This window comes from Paroedura picta, chromosome 2, assembly GCF_049243985.1.
Source record: "Paroedura picta isolate Pp20150507F chromosome 2, Ppicta_v3.0, whole genome shotgun sequence".
Lineage (NCBI taxonomy): Eukaryota > Metazoa > Chordata > Lepidosauria > Squamata > Gekkonidae > Paroedura > Paroedura picta.
In genome coordinates, this window is record NC_135370.1 from 122,752,050 (window position 1) to 122,766,613 (window position 14,564).

Genomic DNA, 14,564 nt, shown 5'->3' on the forward strand with positions numbered 1-14,564 from the left:
GGCTGAGTCTCGAGTCCGGGTCAGCCGGCTTTTCAGCCTTGGGGGAGGCTGACAAGCCAGCGGAGGCCTCCGTTGCCGGGGGAAGAGGCAGCCAGGGACGACGGAGCCGCTCTCCGCGGCCTCTGCAGGGTGCAACCGACGGACCTCCTTGCTGGCAGACGCCCGAGGCTAGAAGCGGCCGCCGGCCCGGGGACAGCACGGCTCCTCTCCAGCTGCAGAGCGGCTCGGACCGAACTAAACGAGAGCGCCGGCTCGTCCTGCCTTGCGCGCCGCGCCTCCCATTGGCGGGTCCGTGGGTAGGCGGCCCTCCCTTCGCATGGGAGGCGGAGGTGGCCTTGCGTCTGGCCGATCTCCGGGGGGGGGGGGGAAGAGGGAGGAGGGGCGTGTCATCGAGGCCGGCGGCTGAGCCGGCGGATCTGCGGCGGAGTGGGACTGTGACAGCTGGGAGAGATCCCGGAGGAGCCGAAGGCGCCCTCTCCCCGCTCCCGCCCGCCTGCCTGCCTGCCTGCCTGCCTGCCTTCTCTCCGCCGAGGGGTCTCGGTCAGGGCCGCCCCTTCGCCCCCGTAGGCATTGCCTCCCCCGGGAAAGCGATCGAGGCTCCCCATGGAGAAGGGGGTTCCTGCTGGGGAAGGAGCCGTGGCCCTCCGCTGCCCAGCGCCCCGCGACCTGCTCGCCCCGGCGACTCGGGAGTGAACCGCGGGCTAGTTTGGGAAGGAGCCCGCCGCGCTGGAGGGGAAGACCGCCGCTGCCTTGTTCCTGCCCACCTCCCCGGAGCCTCCTCCGGCTCGGCTCTTCGGTCATGGACGGTCTCCTGGAGCCCTTCCCCTCGGAGCGCCTCTTCCCCGGGGGCGCCTCCAGCTTCCTAGACCTGGGCGATTTAAATGAAGCGGATTTCCTCAACAATGTGGTAAGGGAACTGGTTGGTCGGTCGGCGACCGAAGCCGTTAAGGGGGGGGGGGGATGGGGGGGCTGTTTCACTTTGGGACACCTTCGCAAGGAATGAGGGAAGGAACACCCACAGCTGCCAAGTTCAGGCGAGCAGGAGGAGTTGAATGGAAGGCTGCAAGAGACCTCCTGTGACCTGCCTTGCCCCCGGATTTCCCTCCGGGTTCCTGTGCCCAGCCACTCAGATTTGAATAGGTCACCCAAGATCTGGCACCTTACAGGTGTTGGAAGCAGATTTACTCAACCATTCTTTCCCCATTCATCCATCTCATGCCTGTTACACATTGGGCCGGTTCACACCGGCATGGCCATCCTGTGGTTTTCGTATCCTTTGATCAGCCTAAAGCTGATATCATGCAACAAAACTGACTCCACTGAAAAGAATTGTTTGAGGTGACATAAAATTTCTATTAGGGATGGTTCATTCAGGCACATGGGCACTGACTGATGCATCAAGATATACTGCTCAATGTGTGGGTGTTTGCAGTGAATTGATTCATAGAGCTAGGATCCCTTGGGATTTCTCTGGAGCCCTGAATGCAAAAAGTCACCTCCCCAGTGAAGTCTTAGTCTACTTAACCATCAAACTGAACATCGTTAAGGCAGATTTACGCAGCTCTTTTTGCATTCCAAGGTGACTGTTTTCAGTTCCACTTAGTGAAGGAATTCCATGTGATCCCAAATTATTAGCAACTTTCACATGCTTTGGTTGCAGCATAAGTTCTGTTAAAATCTTGTTCATTTATTATGGTGTCAATACAGGTTTTGCCATTCAAAAATCCCGAGGTACTTGGTGCTTACAAAAAGTCACTATCTGATGGAAACCCCACTTCTAGATAATGCTTTATGTATTATCTAGGCTTAAGGTTTTCTAATTACAGCACATTAAAAACATTACAAGAATGGATTCTCCCCTATTCGAGAGCATGCTTATTTGCACTGGCAATTCTAACCCACATTAGTTCCCAGGAAGACCCCGTGAGTATTGGAAGTTAACTGGTTACTATCTAGAATAAAGCAGTGTGTTTTTGTGAAATCTTTGAAAATTGATTTAACTGTCACGCCTTAGCTAACTATCTCAAGAGATCTCTGAAGAGCTGCTTTAGAACCACAGGGAGCTGCCTCTGTATTTCAAATTGTACCTCATATGTGAACTCATGAGCCCCTCTGAGGAGTCTGCCAAGCTTTACTCCACTACACATTACTCCACTACCTTAGTTTGGGGGAAGTTCTAAAATCTGTGAACAGTGGGACCCTATTTATGTCAGTCACTGAAAAGAGATATACATTAAAATAAAAAAACAGGTGTAGCCACCCTCATATCTCCATATTTTAGATGACCTTCCACAACGGCATCTTATACCTAACTAGATTTAAGGCTGACTATAGCCCAAATACAGCGGGCAGGTGGCTGGGTGCGGGAGGGCCCCCTGGGCCCCCTCCCCCCCCCCCCGGGCTGGGTGCCTCCTCTCCTCTCCCCGCCCCCTTCCCCCACCCCCCGAGGCTCCAGCTTCATCCTGGGAAGCCTTCTCCCCCCCGAGGCCCCGGCTTCATCCCAGGGAAAAGAGCAGGCCCGCCATGTTGGAGATGCGGTGGGCCTGCTCCTTTCCCCGGGACAAAGCCTTTCCCCCCCTCCCCCCTGAGCCAGGGCCTCGGGGGGAGCGGGTGGGGGAAAGGCTTCATCCCAGGGGAAAGGAGCAGGCCCACAGCCTTCCCCCCGAGGCCCCGGCTTTGTCCTGGGGAAAGGAGCAGGCCTGCCGTGTCTCTGACACGGCAGGCCTGCTCCTTTTCCCGGGATGAAGCCTCCCCCCCCCCCCCCAGCTTGTTAGAACTGTATAATCTTAATGTCCTTGGGAGAAATAGTCAACAAAGCAGTCCCTCAAGTACACTAGACCCTGACTGTGTATAGCCTTGAAAGTTAACACCAATACCTTGAAGCAGATTCAGAATTCAACCAGGAGCCAGTACAGCTGCCTCAGGGCAGGCCGGCTGTGGCTCCTCTAGTAATACCTTAAGTCCTACGCTTAATCTTTTCCTATTCCATATGAATTTATTTATCATTCTTGTCAAGATTTAATAATCGCATCTTCAATATATATCAGTACTATTTGAAACAGAAAGGTCAGTTTTGGCGATATGTTTACAGTATTTGCTGGCGTATAAGACTACTTTCCCCCCCTGAAAAACATGCCTCCAAGTGGGGGGGTCGTCTTATACGCCGGGTGTACTTCAGTTGGGATAGACGTAGCTGCCCATAGTGGCCCATAGTACTGTAATGTAATGTAACAAACTATATTTTGAGTGGAAATGTTGGGGCAGGGGTAGTCAAACTGTGGCCCTCCAGATGTCCATGAACTACAATTCCCAGGAGCCCCCTGCCAGCAAATGCTGGCAGGGGGCTCCTGGGAATTGTAGTCCATGGACATCTGGAGGGCCGCAGTTTGACTACCCCTGTGTTGGGGGGTCGTCTTATACGCCCAGTCGTCTTATACGCCGGCAAATATGGTATTTTAACCAGGAGATTTTAATTTTTACTCATCTTTGTATATCTTTGGTTATCTTTATACACATTTCTTTGTAAAGTTTTTCACTTTGGTATGATACATTCACTCCCAGATATATAATTTTTAACTGTTATGAATCCCATTGATTTTCCTATTTGTTCTTCCTTTGACCTATTTAACAACACTATCTTGGTTTTGTTTTTGTTTACTTTATATCCAGAATACAAAACTGCAAATTTGATCCATTACATATTTCATTGAATTATCAGGATTGGTTACTGAAATAACATAATCTGCATAACTTTTTCATTTATTTGTTTCTTCATTTGTTTATTCCAGTTAAAATTTTCAGAAACAAAATTAATAATATGGGTGAAATTGGAAATCCTTGTTGAATTACTTTTTCAATTTCAATTTTCTCTGATAAAAATCCATTTATTAGCATTCCTGAATAGTGCTTTGTATATATACTTTCAATCTACCTTTTAAAATGTCTCCACATTGTAAGAGTTTTAAAACTTCTGTCAAAAAAGTTCCAAGAGACATTATCAAATGCTTTTTCAGCATTCAAAAACATTCCAAATTCTTTTTACCTTTTTTCTTTGAATGTTCAATTGCTTTTAAAATAAAGCTAATATTGTCTTTTATGGATCTCTGTGGAACAAATCCTGTCTGATGCTCTTGTATAAATCTGAGATGTACCTTCTCAACCTTTCATCCATTATTCTTGTAAAAATTTTGTAGTCTACATTTAAAAGAGAATAGTCTATACACTTGTGGTAATAGTGGATCATTGCCTTCTTTATTGATCAGAGTAATATCTTTTGGATTCCATTAATAACTTTATACAAAGGCAGTTAACGCTTCTTCAAAAGATTTATAGTAAGTCGCAGTCAAACCATCTGGGCCAGGAGTTTTGTTTCATTTAATTTTTTCATAGTATATTTCATTTCTTGTATTGTTATTTTTTGATTTAACATTTTTTGTTCAGACTAGTATATCTTCTATAAAATTTTGAAGACTGTCATAGTCTGTAAAATCTGCTTTATAGAGATATATGTAAAAATATTCATCTCTCTCTGTATCCTTTTATCTGTATAGACAATCTGTTTACCTTTTCTAATTCCTGGTATACTTTTTTCCCTTTTCATTTTCTTAAACAATATATGCCAAATACCTGCCCAGTTTATTCACATTTTCAAAGTCTTTGCTTTAAAAACTTTAAATTTAATTTTTTTTGCAAATCTTTCACTTTTATTCAGTCTAATTAAGCTCTTAAGTTTCTTAGTTCTTTTAATTTCTTTTTTACTTCCTGTTGATTGTGGTCTTGTTCTTCTCTTTTTATTTACTCTGTTAAGTTCTTTACTAACTCTTAAAAATTATTTTAGACTGCAATTTCTATAAATGTTTCCCTAATACAGGCTTTGTTGGTTTCCTAGACCATCATTACTATGACATTGTTTGTATTCTTAATAGCAAAAAATTCAATCAAATCTTGTTTACATTTCTGGAGTACATTTTCTTGCAATGGTAGTATATCATTTAATATCCAACTTTTCTTTCTTTCCTTTTAAAAAATCAAGTGGGTTATAATCTGCTAGTGTTTTTGGAGATACCAGGGATTCTATGCAGAATTCCGTGACTCACAAGGATTACGTGTCATAAAGTCACAGTGTGACGTTAGAGAAAGAATTTCTCAGTGTATATGACCTATACTATCTTACCTTGAGAATTCACCTAATGTGAATTCCTGGTTCTATTCCAATTTACTGGTTGTAATGACAGAACCAGATTAATTTAGAATAAATAGGTGTCATTTTAATTAATGACTTCTAAAATTTCAGCTTAGCATATGTGTGCTGGCCTTTGTGTGGAATATGAGCTTCTCTCTGTGGCAGCAAGCTTAGGTTTCCCATAATGTGAATATTTAAAAGTTGTTTTCTGGTCATATATATGGTATTATTTTTCTGATTGATTTAAATTACTGTTTCTCTTTGAATGGTGATTGTAAAGCAGGCCTGATGAAACTACATTATTATTTCTCTTTAATCAGTGCTCAATATGTAATGATCAATAATCGCCAGCAATTGGCTGCACATATGTTATGTTACACCAACAATAAAGCATCTAAAAGCTAAATTTAATGGGGGGGAAAGCATTTATCGAATTATACAGTTCTAAATACTTAATGGTACTGAAGTTTTGGGAAGAGGGCCTGATACTTTCCATCAACTCTCCTTTCCCAGTGCAGGCCTTTTCTTTGACCCTAATGTTGTTCCTGAGTGGTTGCTGGCACCAAGCAATAAAGACTGGGAGGAGGCTCTCCCTCCAGATCACCAGAATTTCCCAACCTTGAGTTGGCAACCATATCTGGATTCTGGAATATGTAATTCTCTTTAGGATTGCTCCGTAACAGTTTCTGTGCACATGCTAATGGTGAGGGCTGGACATTGAACCAATGATTCATGAAATAAATAAAACAATGGGGATGGGTAGGGCAGAATCAGGCCACTGTGAAAGAACAGGCTGCGCCAAGATGCTGCTGGGAAGGATTCGGCTAAAGAATTGGAGAAAGCCCCTTCTAGTAAATTGGTGATCTTCTGTTTGGTAAGTTGGTGATCTTCTGCCCCATCAAAATTTTTCAGCTGCACCAGAAAACAACAAAAATAGCGACTTCTTATCTTCATATTTAAACATATGTACATTTGGAATTGCTGGCAGTGATGCCTGAACAAAGAAACCAAAACTTGACCAGAGGACAGAAGTTCTGTTCAAGCAGTCTGAAACTAGACAGGACTAGAATACAAAAGACTGGCCTGTTTAGGGTTTAGCCAGAGGCAAGACCTCAGACATCCTTCGTCACATTGCCCTTGTGAGTGAGTCATTATTCATTCCCCTTCATAGTTAGACAACCTGGGTTGCTTAAAGCCTGGGTCAGATTGAATAGGTTTCCCTGGACTATCGAACTGTGACTTCTAATGATGTAGTTATTCTTTAAAAAAAGAAATGTTTAAATCTGGATTGTTTTAGTGTTTAGGTGGATAGTTCCTCCTCTGCCAGAAAGCGCAACAAAATTCTGTTTCTTCCAGTAGTTGCTAGCAGGTCTTCAAGTACTTTGCTCCCAAATCTGGTTTTTGGCACACAGTCTTTGGTTTTGAACTTGGGACACCTGTTTCAGACCTGAAAGGACTCTTCATAAACAAGGTTAATCCTCCATTTAATGTTTACTTATAGCTCTCCATGAGCTCGTCATATCATTATGCTTACTGAATTAACCTTTCTCTTGTCCGCATCAGACTTTGGCAACGTTATTTAATCTTGCCAGAATGCCCCTATTCATTCATTGTTTTTATTAATATTGCACCTGTGATGGCATTCCTTTCTGAGTAGTTCCAGACACAGTCACCTTTTCAGCTGTCATTTGTTTCTCAGCTCACCATCGCTGGTACATACATTGGCTCTGCGCCACTGACATCAGTGAGCTGTGGAATTTGGCCCTTTCTTTAAATTCATAATGAACCTGCTTTGTCTATTAAGGCAGTGTAAATGCCAGGACAACATCATTCACTCCGTAAGTCCTAAGAGGCTTCTGAAAGGATCAGACAATTCTAAGCAGGAATAAAAGAAAGTTGGGCATTATATATACATGAGAAATGATTTACTGAGTGCTAGCAGTGCTAGGAAAATCAGATATGGGTACCTTAGGTGGGTAGGAAGGAGTAAAAGAGACAGGACATGGGGAAGGACTATGGGGGCTTTCAGGGAAGGGTAGGAGAAAATAGTGAGTGAGGGGGAATGAGATGCCCCCCACAATTCCTTGTGGACACCCCCACTTATCAATATAACCCATTTGGAAAAAATCTGAAATTAAAAAAAATTAATTTGGGGAGTTAGCTTCCGCAAAGTAGTAAAAGCAGAAATAAAATAGAAATGAATGCCTGCTCTGTGGCTAGGCAACCACAGCCGTATTGCCAGCATTCAAACCTTGGATTCTGTCAATGAAAGACTGAGAGAAAGTCAGGAACCTTTTTAGGGCTGGTTTGGCTTTTGAGGAAGGACTCATTGGGGCCAGGCCCACCAGCAATCACTGGCCTACTTGCTACCACTGACTTACATTATTCACCCAAGTCTGGCTGCTTTCTGCTGTTCAACAGTAGCTACCTAATTGCAAAAATACTTTGGGCCGTTAACTACCCCCCCCCCCCCCCGCAACACAGAAGCACCACCTGTATGCCCTCTGAGATCTCATGCTAGGCAAGCACAGCAGTATTGCCAACCTTTAAATTTCGAATGCAGCAATGATCAATTTAATGGCACACAATTTCTTTGGGCCTAGCAGCAACCTCCACTCAGCTTTAGGGTTGCTAAACTCCAAGTGGAGCCCGGAGATCTCCCCGAAATTCCTGCTGAAGTCTTCTTCCACCCTCCGCAGGCTCCACCTCCAAAATCTCCAGGAGTTTCCCTACCCAGAGCTGGCATCTTAACTCAGCTTGTGCAACTTGGCTGGACTCTGCAGCTGCCACCACCCAATTCACTTTAGCAACTTGCTGCTGCACAATTTTTGCCACTCAGCCAGACTTTCCTGGGGAGAAACCGCCAGGGGTAGGGAAAGTCAAGAGTGTAGTGATTAGATTGCCCAATCATCCAAGAGTTCAAAACTCTGCCATGCAGTTTGGTAGCTGACCTTGGACCAGTTAATTCTCTCAGCCTTATCTACCACACTGGGTTGTTATGAAGATAAAATGGAGGAGAGAATGATGTTATCTGCTTTGGATCCCCATTGGGGGGAAAGGTAGGGTACAAATCCTTCACTATTTAGCTCCCTTATATTTGGGAAACAGCCTCCTGGGGGGAGACTGTCCGAGGCCCTGTCCGTCCAGGTCCACCCTGATTGGCCCTCCCACTCAAGCTCCCACCCTCCCTCCTTGCCTGCTTGAAGCCTTGTGGCTGCAGCCTCCATTGCTGCCCACAAGGGGAGAGGCAGTGGCAGGGTTTTGAAAAATCTAGGGATTTGGGGGGGGGGGAGAACCTAGAGAGGGCAAGGTTTTTTTTGGGGGGGGGATTGAATTAGGTGGCATATGATGCCATAGAGTCCACCCTCCAAAGCAGCCATTTTCTCCAGAGGAACAGACATTTGTTGTCTAGCAGTTAGCTGTGATTTAGGGATATCTCCAGGCCTCCCCTGGAAGTTAGTAACTTATATTTCTGTGTTTGGGCCTCAGTGCTAGACGTGGTGTTTCTCATTATTATGCAGCATATCATCTTTGAGCCTGCATCTAGCCTGTTCTAGTAAGAACATCTACGGGATGAATCCTATCTCCATATGTTGATATCACTTGGTAGAACAGAGCAAATAAAAAACACAGTGGAAAAAGGAAGTCTGTAAATGTATGCTACAATTAGGATTTTTGCCAAAGGCAAAGAAATACAGCATTGAGCAATTTCTGCCATCACTGGACAATACTTTAGCATTTTACCCTGTGATATTTAAAAAAAATGATCCAGATGTCTACAAAATTATGAAAAGATATTTCCCTACAGTATGAAACAATTATGTATGAAATAATTAGGTGGGGTATAATCCACTCCTCCATGTGCAGCCAGCTGGGTGACCTTGGACCAGTCACAGTTTTCTCAGAGCTTTCTCACCCTCACTTACCTCACAGGCTGTCTGTTGTGGGGAGAGGAAGGGAAGGTGATTGTAAACCACTTTGAGATCCCTTCAGGCAGTGAAAAGTAGGGTACAAAACAACAGTTCTTCTTCAAAACCAGCTATCAGTTCTAGCAAAATGGAGAGCAGCCCCAGTTTAAAAATATCAGTTAATGTCATTCACAATTAAGGCCTTGAGAGACAAAAATATTTTTATTCTGTTCCGGAAAGCCTGATGCAATGGCACCAATTTCACCTCCCGATATGTTGATAACATGTTTTTGGTTTGGAGGTATATTATCATTCATTACCAATCCTTACATCCATCTCTTCCACTTGTATATTTTATTATTTTTGCATCACTTTCCTCCTCTGTTTTAACCCTTTGTAGAAGTCATTCAAACTCTTATATAACCAGGAATGGAACTTGTCCCTTGTGTTTTATCTATTTCTCCTTAAAATAGCATTGCCTAATATTGTATAGCAAGGTGTGGAAAAACAGAATTGTTCTTTGAAACAAATTTTTAAGAGGGAACCTCCATCAGACCAGTTGAACTGCCATGGATTCCTTCTGGAATACCCTAGATTTAAACCAAAATCATATAATTCCCAAGGTGGTCAGGGTGGATCCTCCAGAATTTTCTCCTCCTGTCCCCAGCAGCCATGGCCCCCATGGTAGGCTTGCCACCTTCCAAGTGGTAGCTGGAGATCTCCTGCTATTACAACTAACCTCCAGGCAACAAAGATCAGTTCACGAGGAGAAAATGGACACTTTGGAGGGTGGCGTCTATGGCATTATACTCCATTGAAGTCCATCCTCTCCCCAAACTTCCTCAGACTTCACCCCCGAAATTTCCAAGATTTCCCTACTCAGAGCTGGTAACACTAGCCTTAGAGGGACAACATCGGAGAGATCAGAAAAGTCAGTGGTCAGTGCTTCTATCTATCTCACTGACTGCGCTAAGTCATTTTCCCCCCATATGGGTTGAGGCAAGAGACATTACAGGACACAATTTCCAACATATTCTCTCTGATGTGGAGACTGGAATGAAAAAAATATTGATATTCGGATTAATTTTTAAAAACCTAGTATGTTTTAAATAGAACCGCTGATGTTCCAAAGAACTTCTGCAGATCCCTGACTATAGAAAAGGGCAAGAGAAGTAGTTAAAGGGAGTCCAAAGCTAAGGCAGATTGTGGCACTAAGTAAAGAACACATTTGGGAGGAAGGGGGTCTATAGATAGTAAAATTACCATTCATTAGTATAACAGTTTTGGCAGACTTAATAAATATATATTTTTAAAAAACAAGGCAAATACTCATTGTGGAGAAAATGTTCACTTCATTAAAAAGGGCCATATGAATTTCATTCTGCTGGTTGAGCTCACCCCCCCCCCCCCAACTTGGAACTGAAATCCTAGCCAAGAATTCTGACCAATCTCTAGTTCTGCTGGATTCCATAGCTCAGTGGGAAGCTATCCCAGCTGCTGCAAGAGGTGCACAGATGTCTCTGGAGCTAATGCCAGCCCAGCACTGTGGCCTACATGGAAAGTGTCCTGCTTCTTATTTCATAACTGCAAACAGTTTATCCATAGCCATCTTCTTGATTTACAGTTCGTTTGATCCAGTCAGTGTAGCGGTGAGTAATGAAAGACATAGAAACATTGTATGAGATTTTATGTTATAGGGCAGGATTAAACCAAGATAATAAATATGAACAATATCAGAATGTATTATAGATATGTGAAGTAGGGGCTAGTTTTCAGCTCATTTGTTTTATGGGCTCTTGGGTGGTTCAATCATGCTGGATCCTAAGTCTGCTTCCACTTTCTCTGCACTGTTCTTGTTGTCACTGCTGCAGAGTGATCCTTTGCTGCAACCTGTAGGGTTCCCAAATCTGGCCAGGGAAATAACTGGACATTTGGAGATGGTGTGGGTGAACAAACGGTAGTATGCTCTACTGTTTGCCCTCTGAAGGTCTTTGTTCTAGGGCAGGGGTAGTCAACCTGTGGTCCTCCAGATGTTCATGGACTACAATTCCCATGAGCTCCTGCCAGCATTTGCTTCAAAATGAGAGGCTTCAAAAAGGCATTTGCTGGCAGGGGCTCATGGGAATTATAGTCCATGCACATCTGGAGGACCACAGGTTGACTACCCCTGCTCTAGGGGAACCAGGCTCTGTGAAGAGCAGTTGTAATTCGGGAAGTTGTGTCCTGCAATGTCTTGCCTCAGCCTGCAGGAGAAGAGGCCTTACCATAGAGTCAGTGAGATAGATAGGAACACTGACCACTGACACCTGCTGAACCCTTCAGAACTCCACCCCCCTTTAAGAAAGGTCCACTGGGTACATTGCAGTTCACAGTCCAGTCAATCTGTTAAATTGTGGTTAAATGTTTTAAATGGTTTTAATGGTATTGGGTTATTTTAGGTTTTAACATTGGGTGTATTATATATATTGTATTTTAAACTGTTGTAAGCAGCCACAAGCCGGCATTGCCAGGAGTGGTGGATTAGAAATCTAAATAAAGGAATAATTTCGGGAGAACTCCAGATTCCACCTGGAAGTTGTTAATTTTAACTGCAGAGTTCCTTCCTTTGGTGCAAGGAGCTTCTGCTCAAGCAAGACTGCCATCTGTCCATGAGCCACAAAAGTGCCAGGGCTAGAAAGAAAATCACCTCTGCAGTAGGCAAAGAGGGGTACAGCTATAAGCAGGGCTTAGGGTCCAAGACAATGTGAAAACGTCAGGAATCAGGAAGAGTGATGATTACTGTGGCGGTGTATAGTCAGAGACAGACTCACCAAAGGCTGCTTATTGTGGCCATGAAGGATATGAGGATGCCAGGGAGACACAGGGTGATGGAGGAAGCCAGTGAAGGGAGGGACCCGGAGGCTGCGTGGCCTCCAGCATGCTCAGCACACTGTCACCGGCATGCTACACTAGTGGAGAGACATGGGAGGCCACGGGCTAGAGAGGCTTCAAAAAGGCTATTGTGCCAGTTCCCAGCTTCATTCCCCTCTGGACTGGCTCCCAAGGTACCTGCCCTCCCACCTTGCAAATCTTTGACTTAAGCAATATAAGTAGAGTTGCTGTTCCATCTTTCTGATAAATCACTGTTTCATAGTTACACCGATGTCATGTGGTATCCAGAAATGGCAATTGTATACCTCATTACTTACCATCGTCACAGCTGGAAGTTGTTGGGTACTGGGGCAGATCCACCGCTTGGTCAGAACAGCTTTATCAGTGCTGCCAGCTGGCTGCATGTTGAGGGATGGGGAATAAAACTCGGCTTGCCAGATTAGAGGTCTGTGCTCCTAACCACTACACCAAGTTAATGGATTATCCGCTATACCACACTGGTTCTTTTGATTAACTAAAAAGGTGCCCCTGATTAATTGCGCAACTTAAAAAAAAGTAAATATTTCCAAGGTCTTAAAAAAGCTGTAGATCACATATGCTATCTTGGAAGACAAGGATGGAATGCCTAAGATGGTGCTTATAGTCATGCATGCATGTAATACCCAACCCCCCCCCCCATAGAAAAACATGCTCATCCTTCAGTATTAGCCCTTCATTATGTGCAAATAAATGCAAAGGTTAATTGATTAGTCAACTGATTGACACTCAGTGCTATCCTAAACAGAGTTGAATCCTTTTAAATCAAGTGAAGTCCATGGTTTTAGGCACCTGTTGAGAGTCTAAAGGAGACAGGGATATGGTAAAACCAAAGACTTTCCAGTGATTCCTAGAGAGGATTGGTGAAAAATAGTGAGAACACACAGGTGTGTGTTTTGTTGTTGTTGTTGTTGTTGTTTGCACTGCCACTCTGAGCAATGGTGGGAGTAGCAGAATGTCACTGGGTGGTCTCCTGTCATATTGTGAGACTAGCAAACCCTGGGTTTAGGGTATTTAGGAATTCACTGGAAAACATCATACAACTACAATGCACTTATTCAGAAGTCTCACCAAGTCTAATAAAACTTATTTTATTAAAACAAGTGTGTTGTATCCTATGGCTGTAATCCTAAAACTGCTTTCTTGGGAGTAAATTCCATTGAATAAAATGGAACATTCTTGTGAATAGAACTGCCTAAGATTGTTTCTTTCATCATGTGTTCTTAATTATTATGTAAATAGATTATTGCTCTTGGAGTTAGAAGCAGAAAAGGGGCTTTGTGATTTGTTTCAAATAAAGGCAAGCTGTGAGGGGTGCAACCAAAGGAAAGTTTATGAAAATATTTGCCAAGTAAACTTATTTAATCCTCAGCATAGGGTTGGAGCAGATGTATGTTGGTGGTATCAACACCAGATGTTAACATCTTCTCTGTGTACACTAGGAAAGTAATCTACATTTTTAAGAGCAAGGAGACACAAATTCTGGGTAAGAACTGTTGATTTTCCTAAAAGCATCCTTTTCTGATTTGTGCAAAAAGATATATAACTAAAGATGGCTTTTCTGGGTTGTCAGTGTGCTGAATTTTAATACAGTTGTTGCTTGGAAACACTGCTTATGTAGGCAATTTATTTAGTAGGATAATTTTCTTTTATTTATTTTACAAAATTTACATCCTGCTGTTGTGCCCTCACAAGGGTCACCAAAGGGGACCAACAAATTATACATAATAAATCATATTTTATTTATTATTTATTTTTAAGTTTGTATGCTGCCCTTTCCCAAAGGCTCGTTTTAAAAACAGTAAAAGCAACAAAAACCAACAACACATGATTAAAATAATTAAAACCAGAGCTAAAATACAAGGACATCAAAACCAACAATTAGGTCAGGAAGGAAGGATAATAAACCAACAAACAAGTCTTCACCTGCTGGTGGAAGATGGCAACAGAAGGAGACAGACACATTTCTCTAGTAGGAGAGTTCAAGAATTTTATTGCTCATTTCCATATATAAAAGACATTCAAGTTAAAATATATCAAAGACAGCTAATCCATAAAATCATATGAAAAGCAAACAGACTAAAGCAGAATAAACCCCGGAGATGACATAAAATATTGTTTCAAGACCTTTTAGAACAGACAGGTTTTAAAAAACTGCCAGGATGCCTGTAGCAAATGGGCACCCTGAAGCTCTTGCGAAGGGATTTCCACAGTTTAGGGGCAACTGCTGAGAAGACTATTTGCATAGGTCCCTGTCAAATCCATTACTTCAGGATCCTGTGACAGAGCCTGCTCTAATTATCTCAGTGTCCAAATAGGAGGCATTAAAGGCCAAACCAGGACTTTGAACAGGACTCTGAAACACACTGGAAAACAGTGCAGATGGCATCTGGTCCATCTATTGCATCAAGACCCTGTTGGCAATGTGGATACCTTTTGAATAATCTGGAATAATTCTGGGTAATTTTCTGGACCATCTACAGAGAGAGCCTCATGTAGAGCATGTTACAGAAGTCCAGTCTGAATATTAACAATAGTAACCAGAACAACTTTCTCAAGAATGGTTG

At 43.3% G+C, this 14,564-nt stretch overlaps 1 protein-coding gene across 2 annotated transcripts in view; it reads left to right on the top strand.

Annotated features, from left to right (window-relative positions):
• Positions 1-366: 366 nt before the first annotated feature.
• CREB3L1 (cAMP responsive element binding protein 3 like 1) overlaps positions 367-14,564 on the top strand; it is a 113,220-nt gene continuing 99,022 nt past the window's right edge. Inside the window, exon 1 of one of the 2 annotated variants that reach the window (XM_077322314.1) lies at positions 367-907. In XM_077322314.1, coding sequence (XP_077178429.1) covers positions 800-907 — 108 coding nt within the window. In that variant the 5' untranslated portion in view covers positions 367-799. Of the gene's footprint in view, positions 908-10,716; positions 10,740-14,564 lie in introns of those variants that run through there. The other variant, XM_077322313.1, reaches the window with a different exon arrangement.